Genomic DNA, 13,149 nt, shown 5'->3' on the forward strand with positions numbered 1-13,149 from the left:
GAGCACTACTGAAGGCCTAGGTGTGAAATGCACGGTCCGCCACTGGTGCCAACACAGTTCTGTAGCTGACTCCTCAGGGGAGACGGCCCTGGTGCTTGCTGGACACTTTTAGCTGATCATTTTCTGCCAGTAAATGAAATGGGTTTTTTGTGATAAAGTTAACTTTGTATGCTAATAAAGCTCTTTAATATGCATCTGATCACTCTGCACAATAATATAGAAACAATGTGAATTGCCACCACAAAAACTGAAGCCGCAAATTCTGCAAAACATGACATCTGTGTCACTGCCAAACCTTTTGGTCACTACTGTATTGTTGCATTTGGCTTTGTCGTTCGCACCATTACTATTGCACTATGTGTTGTATTCCTGAGGTGGCCATGATAGATAGCTCCGTGGAGAGGATTACTGGTGTTTTGTTGTGTGTGTTGTAGTGAGCCCAGTTTTTCACACCCGTTACATGCCCAGGTCTCTCTTTGAATTGCCTTTCTCAAGACGTCTTCCATTTTTTTTTCCCTACAAGGGTAGTTTATTTCTTGTCTTCTTAGGGAGTCGAGGCTGGGGGAGCTGTCAAAAAACAGGACCCGTTAAAGCCCTTTGCGGCACTCCTTATGTGATTTTGGGCTATACAAGAAATAAATTGTTGTTGTACCGAGAATGTTTGCACTTTTATGGCCAAGTATTGATCAAAGAATGTCATGCTTCTCTTTCAGTTTCAGAAAAGATCTGGAATGGCTGCTGTTTAATAAATACGTGCCGTCTCTAATCCAAGATGGACCTCAGTGAGTAGCACAATCAACGTTTCCCCCCCAGAGTTCCAATTGTGTATCGTCAGGTGGCCTTTGCCGTATTTACATAACGATGTCTTAATTGCTCTGCAGATGTGGACTCGTGGCATTGTGGATGGCCGGACATCGCCTGAACCCAGAAGGCAGTGTCACTTTAGAGACGATTGTTCATACAGCTGTAAAGAGAGGATACACAGCCCAAGGGGAAATGTTTTCAGGTACACAGAAAAACAAATCGCATTTTCCTCATTAAACTAGAATTAATATATAAGATCTTTTTTGTCTTTCTCTGTCGACAATGTATTTTGCTTACTCTTTTTTATTCATGGTTTGACCCTTACCCACAATCCTGTTGCCTTTAACATCTAAAACAAATGAAAGCCCTAGAGACTTGATTTGCCATTTTCCAATTGGGCCGCATAACAAATATCACTAAACAATTCTCACCCTCGTGGTAACGCTGTCCGCTCCTCTATCGTGAGGTGTTGATGGCTGTGGCTGCTAACCTGGCCAGTAAAGTTCTCAAAGTATTGCACACTTTGCTTCTCCTTCAGCATAGCAGGCTCAAATGTAGCTCAGATAAGACTGTAAAAAAAGGGTCCTTGTGCAGGTCATGTGTTAAAAGAACAGAAGAAGAACAAAGAACGCTTACCAGTGGAGGTGTAATCTGGGCTGTTCAGAGAGCTCCGCTGCTGTCTTTGTGAAATGTTGGGGACTCTTTTTATATCTCTCGATTATAATAAAAAATCCTGGGACGAGACGTGACTTTTTCAGTGAGATACTTTCAAGTCCCGCGAGACGAGACTTTGTGCCAAGAGATTTAACCACAACCGGGGCCGGAAATAAAAGACAAAGAGTAGATGACAAAGTAGAACGTTGTAAAGAGGTTCAAAAACATTGGCGTGATACACATGCAGAGCAGGGTGGAGATAATGGAAGTACGAAAATTCAAAAGTCTCAAAAACATTACAGAAAAGATTGCATTAGTGCAAACAAACGGAAATAACAGAACAGCGAAAAGAGATTGGCTTTTAACTTTAACTTGTAGATTTGGTGTTTGGTGAAAGTGAAATCCACATACGTGTGCGGCAGAGAGATGAAGTGGCTGGTGCATAGCGCAGGCCAGGGGGTTGGTGAGCGAAGCCCCCCAGTATTTAGATATATTTCTTTTGTCTCTACAGCTTCCAACATGGCTCTCTTGGCAGAAGAGCTGTACCACTGTCAGGCACATCTGATGTCTTGGGGAGCAGAAAAGAGATTAGTGAAAAAATTGTCCACCATCTTGTCGCTGGCTTACCTGTTCTTATTCCGTATCGTTTTATTTAACCATTCCCCCAAGGGTGTTTGGGGTTTGGGCTTATTTTATTGCCTTTTTTGCATTTATTTTTGATCCTTAACTCTACCATCTAAGCTATGATGAAGACTTCAACCATGAACCATGTCAGAGGAATGGGCACAGGGCTCACTGGGCTGCAGCGTCAGGTCAGTGTGCATGATGAGTGAGTCATTTCCGATCTGTAACTGTTTGTAGTCATTTATTAGTCGTGCTCGTATAAAATGTGTAAAGCGCCCACATTCTGTCTGTCTGTCTGTATGTCCACGTGAAAAGGTAATCAGTCCACTGGAATCCAAGTTATCATTTATAGTGTTATTCTTCATCAAAAGTTCTTGGAAATGTTTTGATTTTGTTGAGATTGCCCAATAGTGCCTGCCGTACCAATGTTTGAAATTTGAAAATGTGCCATTTTAAAAGCATTGACACTTTTTTTTTAAATCTTCTATCTTAAAACAGAGAAACATTCTGTGCAACCAAAATGCCATTAAAAAACATGGACTTCAGGTACTCTGCTAATACACGTAATGCCATTCCATTATTACTGGTATTTTTGAAATGACTCTTTGTTATGGAAACATTTAGGAAACAAAAGTATGATATCTGCCTGCTAGATGAAGCAAAAAAAATATATTAAAATATAAATAAATAATTAAACATGCTCCTCCATTCACACTGGAACACAACTGACTTTGTGCCAGGCGTACATTTTCTAACTTCTGGTGAACATAGTTAAGGCCATTGCATTCATCAAGAGCTTACAGTATAGTGAGGTGGCACATAAACATGACAAGTGAGGCTAAGCTGAAAAAAAATGTGTTAGTGCCACACAGGTGGCTTCGCATTTATTGACCACTTAACTTTATGTGCTCTTGGTAGTGCCACACAGGAGGGTTGGCATTTATTGACCACTTAACTTTATGTGCTTGTTAGTGCCACACAGGTGGCTTGGCATTTATTGACCACTTAACTTTATGTGCTCTTGTTAGTGCCACACGAGGGCTTGGCATTTATTGACCACTTAACTTTACATGATCTTGTTAGTGCCACACAGGTGGCTTGGCATTTATTGACCACTTAACTTTACATGATCTTGTTAGTGCCACACAGGTGGCTTGGCATTTATTGACCATTAACTTTATGATCTGTTGTTAGTGCCACACAGTGGCTTGGCATTTATTGACCACTTAACTTTACATGATCTTGTTAGTGCCACACAGGTGGCTTGGCATTTATTTACCATTAACTTTATGTGCTGTTGTTAGTGCCACACAGGAGGCTTGGCATTTATTGACCACTTAACTTTACATGATCTTGTTAGTGCCACACAGGTGGCTTGGCATTTATTACCATTAACTTTATGTGCTGTTGTTAGTGCCACACAGGAGGCTTGGCATTTATTGACCATTAACTTTATGTGCTGTTGTTAGTGCCACACAGGTGGCTTGGCATTTATTGACCACTTAACTTTACATGATCTTGTTAGTGCCACACAGGTGGCTTGGCATTTATTTACCAATTAACTTTATGTGCTGTTGTTAGTGCCACACAGGAGGCTTGGCATTTATTGACCACTTAACTTTACATGATCTTGTTAGTACCACACAGGAGGCTTGGCATTTATTGACCACTTAACTTTATGTGCTGTTGTTAGTGCCACACAGGTGGCTTGGCATTTATTTACCACTTAACTTTATGATATTGTTAGTGCCACACAGGTGGCTTGGCATTTATACCAATTAACTTTATGTGCTGTTGTTAGTGCCACACAGAGGCTTGGCATTTATTGACCAATTAACTTTATGTGCTGTTGTTAGTGCCACACAGGAGGCTTGGCATTTATTGACCACTTAACTTTATGTGCTGTTGTTAGTGCCACACAGGTGGCTTGGCATTTATTGACCACTTAACTTTATGTGCCTTGTTAGTGCCACACAGGTGGCTTGGCATTTATTACCATTAACTTTATGTGCTTGTTAGTGCCACACAGGTGGCTTGGCATTTATTACCATTAACTTTATGTGCTGTTGTTAGTGCCACACAGGAGGCTTGGCATTTATGACCACTTAACTTTACATGCTCTTGTTAGTGCCACACAAGAGGCTTGGCATTTATTGACCACTTAACTTTATGTCTGTTGTTAGTGCCACACAGGAGGCTTGGCATTTATTGACCACTTAACTTTATGTGCTGTTGTTAGTGCCACACAGGTGGCTTGGCATTTATTGACCACTTAACTTTATGTGCTCTTGTTAGTACCACACAGGTCGCTTGGCATTTATTGACCACTTAACATTACGTGCCTTTTTCCGAACTCCATGCAGGCTTTTATATGTTGTCTGGCCACCCTGCCACCAAGTCCGGATGTGGAGTATTGCAGTGGTGGTTGTCCTTCTGGAAGTTTCTCCCATCTCCACCCAGGTTCTCTGCCAGAGTGATCGCCAGGTTTGTGGTCACCTCTCTCACCAAGGCCCTTCTCTCCAAATTGTTCAGTTTTGCTGGGTGGCCAGCTCTAGAGTGAGTTGTCGTCATTTCAGACATCTTCAATGTAAGAATTATTAAGGGTCCATAATAAGTAGGTGTGATAATGTTACTTTATTAACACCCTGTAAACAGTCGAGTGCCCTGGAGCCATGGCAAGGAGATCTATCTACCCTATGTTGCTTTAGAATGCCTCGCTGTTAGAATCGATCACTCAGACCTGTGCGTCTTTTGGTGTACAAGGTGACTCGTGTGAAAGAAGCGTATGTCTCTGTTTTTAGCTGGGCTGCTGCCTGTGCCTTCTGAGCCACTTCAAACAATCTACAAGTGCAGTGCCAGGTGTGCGACTGCAAGACCAGAGAAGAGTGAACCGGGGAGACAACGATGGACCCCCATGCTGGGCTGATGGAGACAGAGAAAGAGAGAGAGAGGGGAGATGGAGGTCAATCAGGGGGAGAGGCAGGAGGACGGAGAAATGAAAGAGGGGTGCAGCACGGATGCCTCGCGTCTGGGAATGTTACAAGAGAATCCCGACTTTGATTTTAAACTACTGAATTTGGAAAACCTTCACCGTGGACACCGGGGTTGATGATACTTATTGGAAGTTATTACGTATTTATTAAGGAGAAAGAGCAGTGCACTGTTTTTGAGTGAGACACATTGAATAAAAGCACCTGCACTTTACGCCCATCCATTGCCGACGGTGTGTGTCCTCACTTGCTACAGCCCATCCGTAGTTTAAGGGGTTCCCAAAACTGGTTTCCGGGAGTGTGGAGCCAACCCGCTTTGTCACGTGGTGATGCTACATTACAGAAAGACTTATTTAACTACGACAACACATCTGTGAGGCTGACTCACGGCCAGTTGGTATAAAAGCTGCCCCTTAAATGAGGGGTGGGTCCCGTTTTGCTGGCGTAAGGTGCAAAATGATTGGTGTACGTACGCTAAGTAAGCCCCCAGGCCTTGAAGGAAGCCCAGCATGTGAAGAGCCAGCTTTGATCCTGCCACTGGAAACAATACGGTCAACCCAGATTCTCAATCTTGAGCCTGTCATTACATTTTTGATTCAGACTCGGGCCGGCACCTTCATCTTGAACTAATGGCTACTTATGTTTCTCTTACAGGAGTCTTGCTGGGAGTGAACACAAACAAACTGCAAGGATCATTCCGGACAGAAAGCCTTGTAGAAGGGCTGTTTTACCTGCCAAAAGGAATCCCCGGTCCCAATTGGCCCCCAATGGAGGCAGTGCAGGAGGTTTACCTGCTGGCAAAGCAGGGCAAGAGCCTTAAGTATCAGCTCTGGGAGCTTGGCGCACTTAGGGACAGCAACCAGCAACTAAAGCAGCTGGATCCAAAGCGAAGCCAAGATGGCCAACCATACGTCCTGCCAGAGGGCGGTGTGCAGGCTGGGCTGTGTGGTCAGGTGCTGCTACTGAGGCCAGCCGACTTAAGGTTAAGGGAGTGCCAGTCTGCTCTCCAAACGCTCCAATAAATGAAGGCACATTGGCAAGTCGACAGTGTGCCATTTACTGATGACGTGTAAACTGCTCTCAACTCGCCTTCATTTCATCCGTTCAGTTTCTGGATTTTTCTTTTGCAGCACCAGGGCTGTGATGACCTTTTAGCTACCTCAGCAACAACAGGCCCAAGGCAGGACATCTGAGCTGGTCAGTCGGTAATCGATCAAGTGGAGTGCGCGAGAGCAAATGAGGGCAGTGCAGGGAAACGGCACAGAGGAGGCTACAACAGGGTGCAGGAGCCATGAGCTGGCAGCCTCGTGCTTATTTAAAAACATCTTGGCTATGTCCGTGAGTAACGAGCATCTTCAGCTTTTGTTAAGTGTGTATTTATCCATCTTTGTGATCCCTTCCCTTCAAATCACCCAAACCACACAGCGCTACTCATTTAGTGTCTCCATAGCAGAGGCCTTTACTAGCGGATGAGACGAGTCAAGTCAGGACCAGGCCCGGTCTTAGGTATTATGGGGCCCTAGGCGAAAGGGGGGTCCAGGGGCCCTCCGCCCCCCTGGAAGCTCTGTGAAATACGTGAAAATTAGACCAAGGAGTCGATCCGGGGCTCCCCGGACCCTACTTTGCCTATGCCTAAGGCCGGGCCTGATTGGGACAAATAATGCTGTAGTATATTTAAGTATATATGACAATTGCTCACTCGGACAATTTGTTTTGGGGGCCCTAAGCTATAGCTTGTGTAGCTTATATGCAAATCCTGCACTGGTCAGGACCACCAAAAAGCTGCGAGAGTCGATCTCAATTTGATACCCTGCTGAACGTCCTGCCAGCCCAAGCCAGTGTAGCACGGCTGAAGTGTGCAGGTCAGCATTCAAGGCAGCCGATGACCACAACAAAACAGTAGTAGGATGCTCACGCTACCATTTTCAGATGTTTTTGAGGGTTTAATTTGTTTCTAATTTTAGTTTCCCAGGTCCTAGAAAAATGGAGCGTGGGCGAATCGAGAAGCAAAAAATCATCTGACAGCTGATTGGGCTGGGCACGTGGGCAGCATCGCTCACTCAAAAGTGTGCAGGAGTCGTACTGTTTGATTTCTAAGTCGATGACCCCATACCAAAGGCATAACAGTAGAGTGTTGTACCGTGTTAGCCGTAGATCGATACAGGAGACAGTAGGGTGAAATGACACCTTTATTGGCTAACTACAAAGATTAGAAATGCAACCATTCGAGGCAGCTAAGTAACCACCGTGCCTGATGAAGGGGTCTTAGCTGCCTCGAAAGCTTGCATTTCTAATCTATTTAGTTAGCCAATAAAAGGTGTCATTTCACCCTACTGTCTCCTATACCAAAGGCAGTAAGAAAAGCCGGTTTTGTTTTGTGCATTGAAAGTTTTGTGCGATTGCACCCGTTTATCGAGTTAAACGCTGTGGCAGTTTAACTCTTTCAGGGCTGATGTTGACTTTTGTCAAAATTCAGGGGTAGAGGATGGTAATTGGCTGTAAACTGAGACAAAACTCGCCCTTACTTTTTAGTTCGACTCTGTTTGCTTGAAGGAAAGTTATGTAGCTTTGTTGATTTGACCTTGATTCCCTGCGTGTGCAAACAACCTCAAAAATGGCATCAACGTCTGGTGAGACTAAAGTAAAATACTCCATGGATGTTTTCTGTATTATCACTGAATCAGACTGACTTCTCGGACTCCGAGTTTGATGCAAGTGATCTGGAGATGGAGATCAAAAATGAAATTGAGGTACCAGCATCAGTCTATTGGTCCCCAGTTGATGGTGGTGCTGAACACGTTTGTGTAGCTGATATGCTTACTGCAGCGTTTGCCTAGGAGGACCAGCACTTATGATGACAAGAGGTACAAACCATATTGCATCACACAGCGATTGCCACTGTCACCCACCTGCTGTGCAAAGGCAGAGAGGTGGCTGTCCTGCCATGCATTCCTGCTGGCCATTGAGCCGACCCTGTGCAGCCACTGCTGCCAGAGATGCCGAACAGGCACCAACAGCAGCCACAGCATATAGCGACAGACGTTTTATGTCATTTATGTGTGAAACTAGTGCATTGTGTGCTTTTCAGAAAACTACGTTTTTTGGAAAAAGATATTCAGCCCTCAAAGAATTAAAGTAAAAGGGCGCCCACAAGCCTCAACCTGGAAGGGCTACTTGGCTGTAGGTGTAACTGCAGTCTTACACAAAGTGTGCGTGTGTATGTGTGGGGGCGGGGGCGGGGGGAGTGGGTTTGGTTCTCACTTCTGCCCCCCTCTTTTTTTTTTTTATTGAGCTCGCTCACGTGCCACCCAGAAATTCTTCATGTGCCACTCACTTTGATTTAGACTACGGTACTCTTTGCAGATCGATTTTCACTTTTGACATCGAAGCCAAACTTCAGTCCACTGTGATTCAAGGTTGTAAACTGTGGAAACCAGCAAGGGGATCCATACTGTGTATCCGTACTGTACAGAGCGGGCAAGACATTTAAAGAGTGCCCACTTCACTCCTTCAGGGCGGATGTCGACACAGCAGGGGTTGAGGGCGATAATCAGCTGTAAACGTCGATAAAACTCAACATTACGTTATAAGTCAGGGGTCTCCAACTCCAGTCCCGTAGAGCTACTGTGGCTGCAAGTTTTCATTCTAACTCTTTTCTTAATTAGTGACCAGTTTTTGCTTCTAGTTGACTATTTCCCTTTATTTTCATTGATTTTTCTTGAGACTCTGACTGCTGAATTGATTCTTTTTTTCCTTAAACGGCACCTAAACATAAATTTGATGTGAAGTGAGCCAACAGATGACCAACTAAGTTGGGGCCTCAAACTCCAACCTTCATTCAGTTTCTTAATTTGAAGCCAATTCTCGTTGCTAATTAAACCCATTATTTAATTCCATGGCGCTCATTCTGCCACGGCAGACATTTCCAAAATTGTTGATTTTTCTTTTTTAAGAGCGCTGGCCGTCAAAATGTTTTGTGGACCGGAGCAGATCGACATTACTGAGGAGGCCTTCACCCTTTCTTTACGATCAGTTATTGTGTGATGGACGCAGGTTGTTGTTTATGTGTTGGTACATATAAAAAAATCATTAACTCTTTTCTGAAACGCACACAAAGTAATGGTTTCAGACAGAAAGCAACATAAAACATCTGTTGCTGCATGCTGTGGTTGCTGTTGGCACATGTTTGGCCTCTCTGGAGGCTGTGGCTGCGCTGGGGCACCTCAATGGCCAGCAGGAATGCACGGTGGGCTGGCTGCCTTCACACAGCCGGTGGGTGGTGGCGGCAGTTGCAGTGTGACGCAATATGGTCTTGTCATCATAAGTGGTGGTCCTCCCAGGCGAACGTTAGTGTATGCGCATCAGTACACAAACGTGTTCAACACCACGATCAACTGGGGACTGATCAGCTGATGCTGGTACCTCACTTTCATATTCGATGTCCATCTTCTAATCACTTGCATCAAATTCCAAGTCTGACAAGTCAGAGTCCAATTCAGCGATAATATGTAAAACATCTATGACGTATTTAGACTCTCACCTGATCTCAATGCCATTTTTGAGGTTGTTTGCTACTCACGCAGGGAATCGAGGTTAAATCAACAAAGCTGCTTAACTTTCCTTCTAGCAAAGAAAGTCAAACTTAAAATGTAGGGGCGAGTTTTGTCGCAGTTTGCAGCTGATTACCATCCTCTACCCCCGAATTTCAACAAAAGTTGACATCAGCCCTGAAAGAGTTAAGAAGCCCGAGTCTTAAGATATGCATCAATTAAAATTAAGGCAAAGAGTTAATTAGCAGCAAAATCTGGTCACTAATTAAGAAAATAGATAGATAGATAGATAGTACCATGTGAAAGGCACGAGATAGATAGATAGATAGATAGATAGATAGATAGATAGATAGATAGATAGATAGATAGATAGTACCATGTGAAAGGCACGAGATAGATAGATAGATAGATAGATAGATAGATAGATAGATAGATAGATAGATAGATAGATAGATAGATAGATAGATAGATAGATAGATACTTTATTAATCCCAAGGGGAAATTCACATACTCCAGCAGCACCTTACTGATACAAAAAAAAAACAATATTAAAGAGTAATAAAAATGTAGGTAAAAACAGACAATAACTTTGTATAATGTGAACGTTTGGAATTGAAGAGTCGCATAGTGTGTTGGGAGGAACAATCTCCTCAGTCTGTCAGTGGAGGAGGACATTGACAGCAGTCTGTCGCTGAAGCTGCTCCTCTGTCTGGAGATGATCCTGTTCAGTGGATTCTCCATAATTGACAGGAGTCTGCTCAGCACCTGTCGCTCTGCCACAGATGTCAAACTGTCTAGCTCTGTGCCTACAGTAGAGCTTGCCTTCCTCACCAGTTTGTCCAGGTGTGAGGCGTCCTTCTTCTTTATGCTGCCTCCCCAGCACACCACCGTGTAGAAGAGGGCGCTCGCCACAACCGTCTGATAGAACATCTGCAGCATCTTATTGCAGATGTTGAAGGATGCCAGCCTTCTAAGGAAGTATAGCCGGCTCTGTCCTTTCTTACACAGAGCATCAGTATTGGCAGTCCAGTCCAATTTATCATCCAGCTGCACTCCCAGGTATTTATAGGTCTGCACCTTCTGCACACAGTCACCTCTGATGATCACGGGGTCCATGAGGGGTCTGGGCCTCCTAAAATCCACCACCGGCTCCTTGGTTTTGCTGGTGTTCAGGTGTAGGTGGTTTGAGGGTTTAGAATGAAAACCTGCAGCCACTGCGGCACCTCCAGGACTGGAGTTGGAGACCCCTGCTATAGGTAGACCCTCTGTTGTGCCTCGCAGAATAGCTGTGTGTTGTTCAAAGGAATATTAATATAACCTTATGAATATTCACGTAAATAGTTGTAAGGAAGCGGAAATAGAATTACAGGAAGTCAGTAGTTAGACAGAATGTTTCACGATTAGTGAGTGTTTTAGTCCCGTCGAAGCAAAGCCTCTAAGTATTATGTTAAGTTAATTGGAGAAGTATATAGCTAAGTTATATTGTTTATTTTAAATTGGTTAATTATTTATAATTTGCTTCTTTTCAGTTTCACTCAAACTTCATAAAATCAAAATAAAATTGGAGCAAGGCGCTACCTCCCGACTCTTTTGTGAAGTCACGTTTGGCTGCTGTTTAGTTTGTGGTTCTTTGCTACGAGGACTTTCAGTTCTCATTGATGTGACGTCGAATCCCAGCATGCGTAGCACAGAATGGCATCGACGTCGGGCGAGAGGGTGAAACGAATGCACATAGCAAAATACTCTGTGTGCATCATTTATTTATTTATTTACTAAGGGGCTTCGCTGACCAAGCCCCTGGCCGGCACTACATGCTAGCCACTTTGCGGTTCTGCCACTCGCGCATGGGGATGCAGATGTACAATTTAAACAGATTGTTATTTTCATGGGAATTGTTACATATGCATCAACGCGACGTATAACTGCCCGTGATTGAATTTTGTTTCTTTCTCTCTATTAAATAAAACAACTTTTTTGAATGTTTGCCTTTGTGATTTGTTAATTGTCTTTGCAAAAGCTATTCTAACGGGAAACTGTTCATCATCATCATCATCATATCTTATCATGCCACTGCTGTACCAGGTAACAGTGGCGTCATTAGCATCCTTAAAATCTTCATTGGTACATGTAAGGCCTCAGTAACATTCATGGAGATCGTGTTCCATTGTTTGGGGGGCTCACCACAGGGATATTGAGTGCTTGTTGTGAGGCCCCATCTAAATAGGTTGTCCCTTGTTTTGCCCACCTTTGACCTCGCTCGGTCTTTCCTAGAGAGGGATGTTCCATTGGGTAGATGCTCTTGACATGTAGGAAGAGCTTCACTGGGAGGTCTACAGTCAGTCTCTCACCATCTCTCAAGCCTGCTTTGGATTAAGGGGTTCCACTGTGGCTTGGTGATTTACCTCCTGGTGATGGTGAAGTGGGTGTCTGGAGTCCATCAGTTGCTTGAATCTGTCAACTCTTGAACTACGTTCTCGTCGTATATGGGGAGGTGCGATCCCAGCCAGCCTGTATAAAGCAGGAAGGCATGTTGTTCGCAATGTGCCGGTGATGATTTGGCATGCACTATTTAGCTCAGGGTCAACCTTGTTGGCATGGGTTGACCAAGCCCACACTGGTGGGAAATGGAAAACTGTTAACGTTTTAATACGAATGGCATATCAAGATATCCTTTGGTGTCTAATGTTATCCCCTGAAGATGTACTACATTACCTTTCTTGGATACAGTAATCCGTGCCTTGGAGGAGCGGACGGTGTTTACGGTTGTAGATATTCTTTGGGATTATGTAAGCTGATGTTTTCATCTTCCGCACGATCACGACCTACTGCTTCAGCGTAGTCTATTGAAACGCATTTAATCAATTTGCTGTGTAACCGATTGACATTTTTGCCGTTTAATTCGTTTGACTTCCTCGTTTCTTGGTGCTAGGGTTGCCTGTCTACTCATTTCTTCTGTTGGACATAATACGTCTTCTTTAATTGGGAACTTAAAGGGAGGAAAACGTTAAAATGTATAAGAGCGGAGAGCGCAGGAACTGTGTCTGACAAAAGCATTCACACCAATGAGAGGTGAGGTCCTGTTTGAAAATGTTAGAGAGGAGAGCAGGACTTGAACAAATGTCAAGGCAAAAGTCTCATCTCGCGGGACTTGAAAGAATCTCTCTTCCAAAAAGTCTCGTCGTGTCAAAGGATTTTTTTATATAATAGAGAGATTTATTTTTGTGTATTATTACTGAATCAGACTCTGACTTATCAAACTCTAATTTGGATGCAAGCGATCTGGAAACTGAAAATGAATGACGGGCAACTGTTTTGTTTTCCCAGAAAGTGCGTAATACGTCTGTGAATTTACACACTGTAGAGGCTCATGGAACACAAAACAGAGTGACATTTGTTATAAATAAATATTTTATATTGATTGGTGTGCTTTTTAGTTTTAATTCAGCCCTTGGAGAAAAGGAGAAAAAAAATGAGCCCTAAAAGAGTTAAACAATAAACGCCTTTTAGCTCAGTGTGTCTGTTGGGTA

At 43.7% G+C, this 13,149-nt stretch overlaps 1 protein-coding gene and 1 long non-coding RNA gene across 3 annotated transcripts; both read left to right on the plus strand.

The window, feature by feature from the left end:
- Positions 1-614: 614 nt before the first annotated feature.
- On the plus strand, positions 615-6,146 carry LOC127529737 (UPF0692 protein C19orf54 homolog). The gene is given in 6 exon segments (XM_051934346.1): positions 615-782; positions 882-1,006; positions 1,970-2,044; positions 2,047-2,098; positions 2,200-2,270; positions 5,727-6,146. Coding segments are annotated over 6 exon segments (816 nt in total). The 5' UTR covers positions 615-657; the 3' UTR covers positions 6,095-6,146.
- On the plus strand, positions 2,301-4,075 carry LOC127529771 (uncharacterized). 2 transcript variants are annotated; one of them, XR_007936376.1, is made up of 4 exons: positions 2,301-2,954; positions 3,176-3,231; positions 3,562-3,617; positions 4,005-4,075. It is a non-coding gene; the product is annotated as an uncharacterized LOC127529771 (long non-coding RNA). The 2 variants fall into 2 exon arrangements; XR_007936377.1 differs by lacking the exon at positions 2,301-2,954 and having other exon boundaries at positions 3,127-3,231.
- Positions 6,147-13,149: the final 7,003 nt, after the last annotated feature.

Source organism: Erpetoichthys calabaricus, chromosome 1 (assembly GCF_900747795.2).
Source record: "Erpetoichthys calabaricus chromosome 1, fErpCal1.3, whole genome shotgun sequence".
In the NCBI taxonomy this organism is placed as follows: domain Eukaryota; kingdom Metazoa; phylum Chordata; class Cladistia; order Polypteriformes; family Polypteridae; genus Erpetoichthys; species Erpetoichthys calabaricus.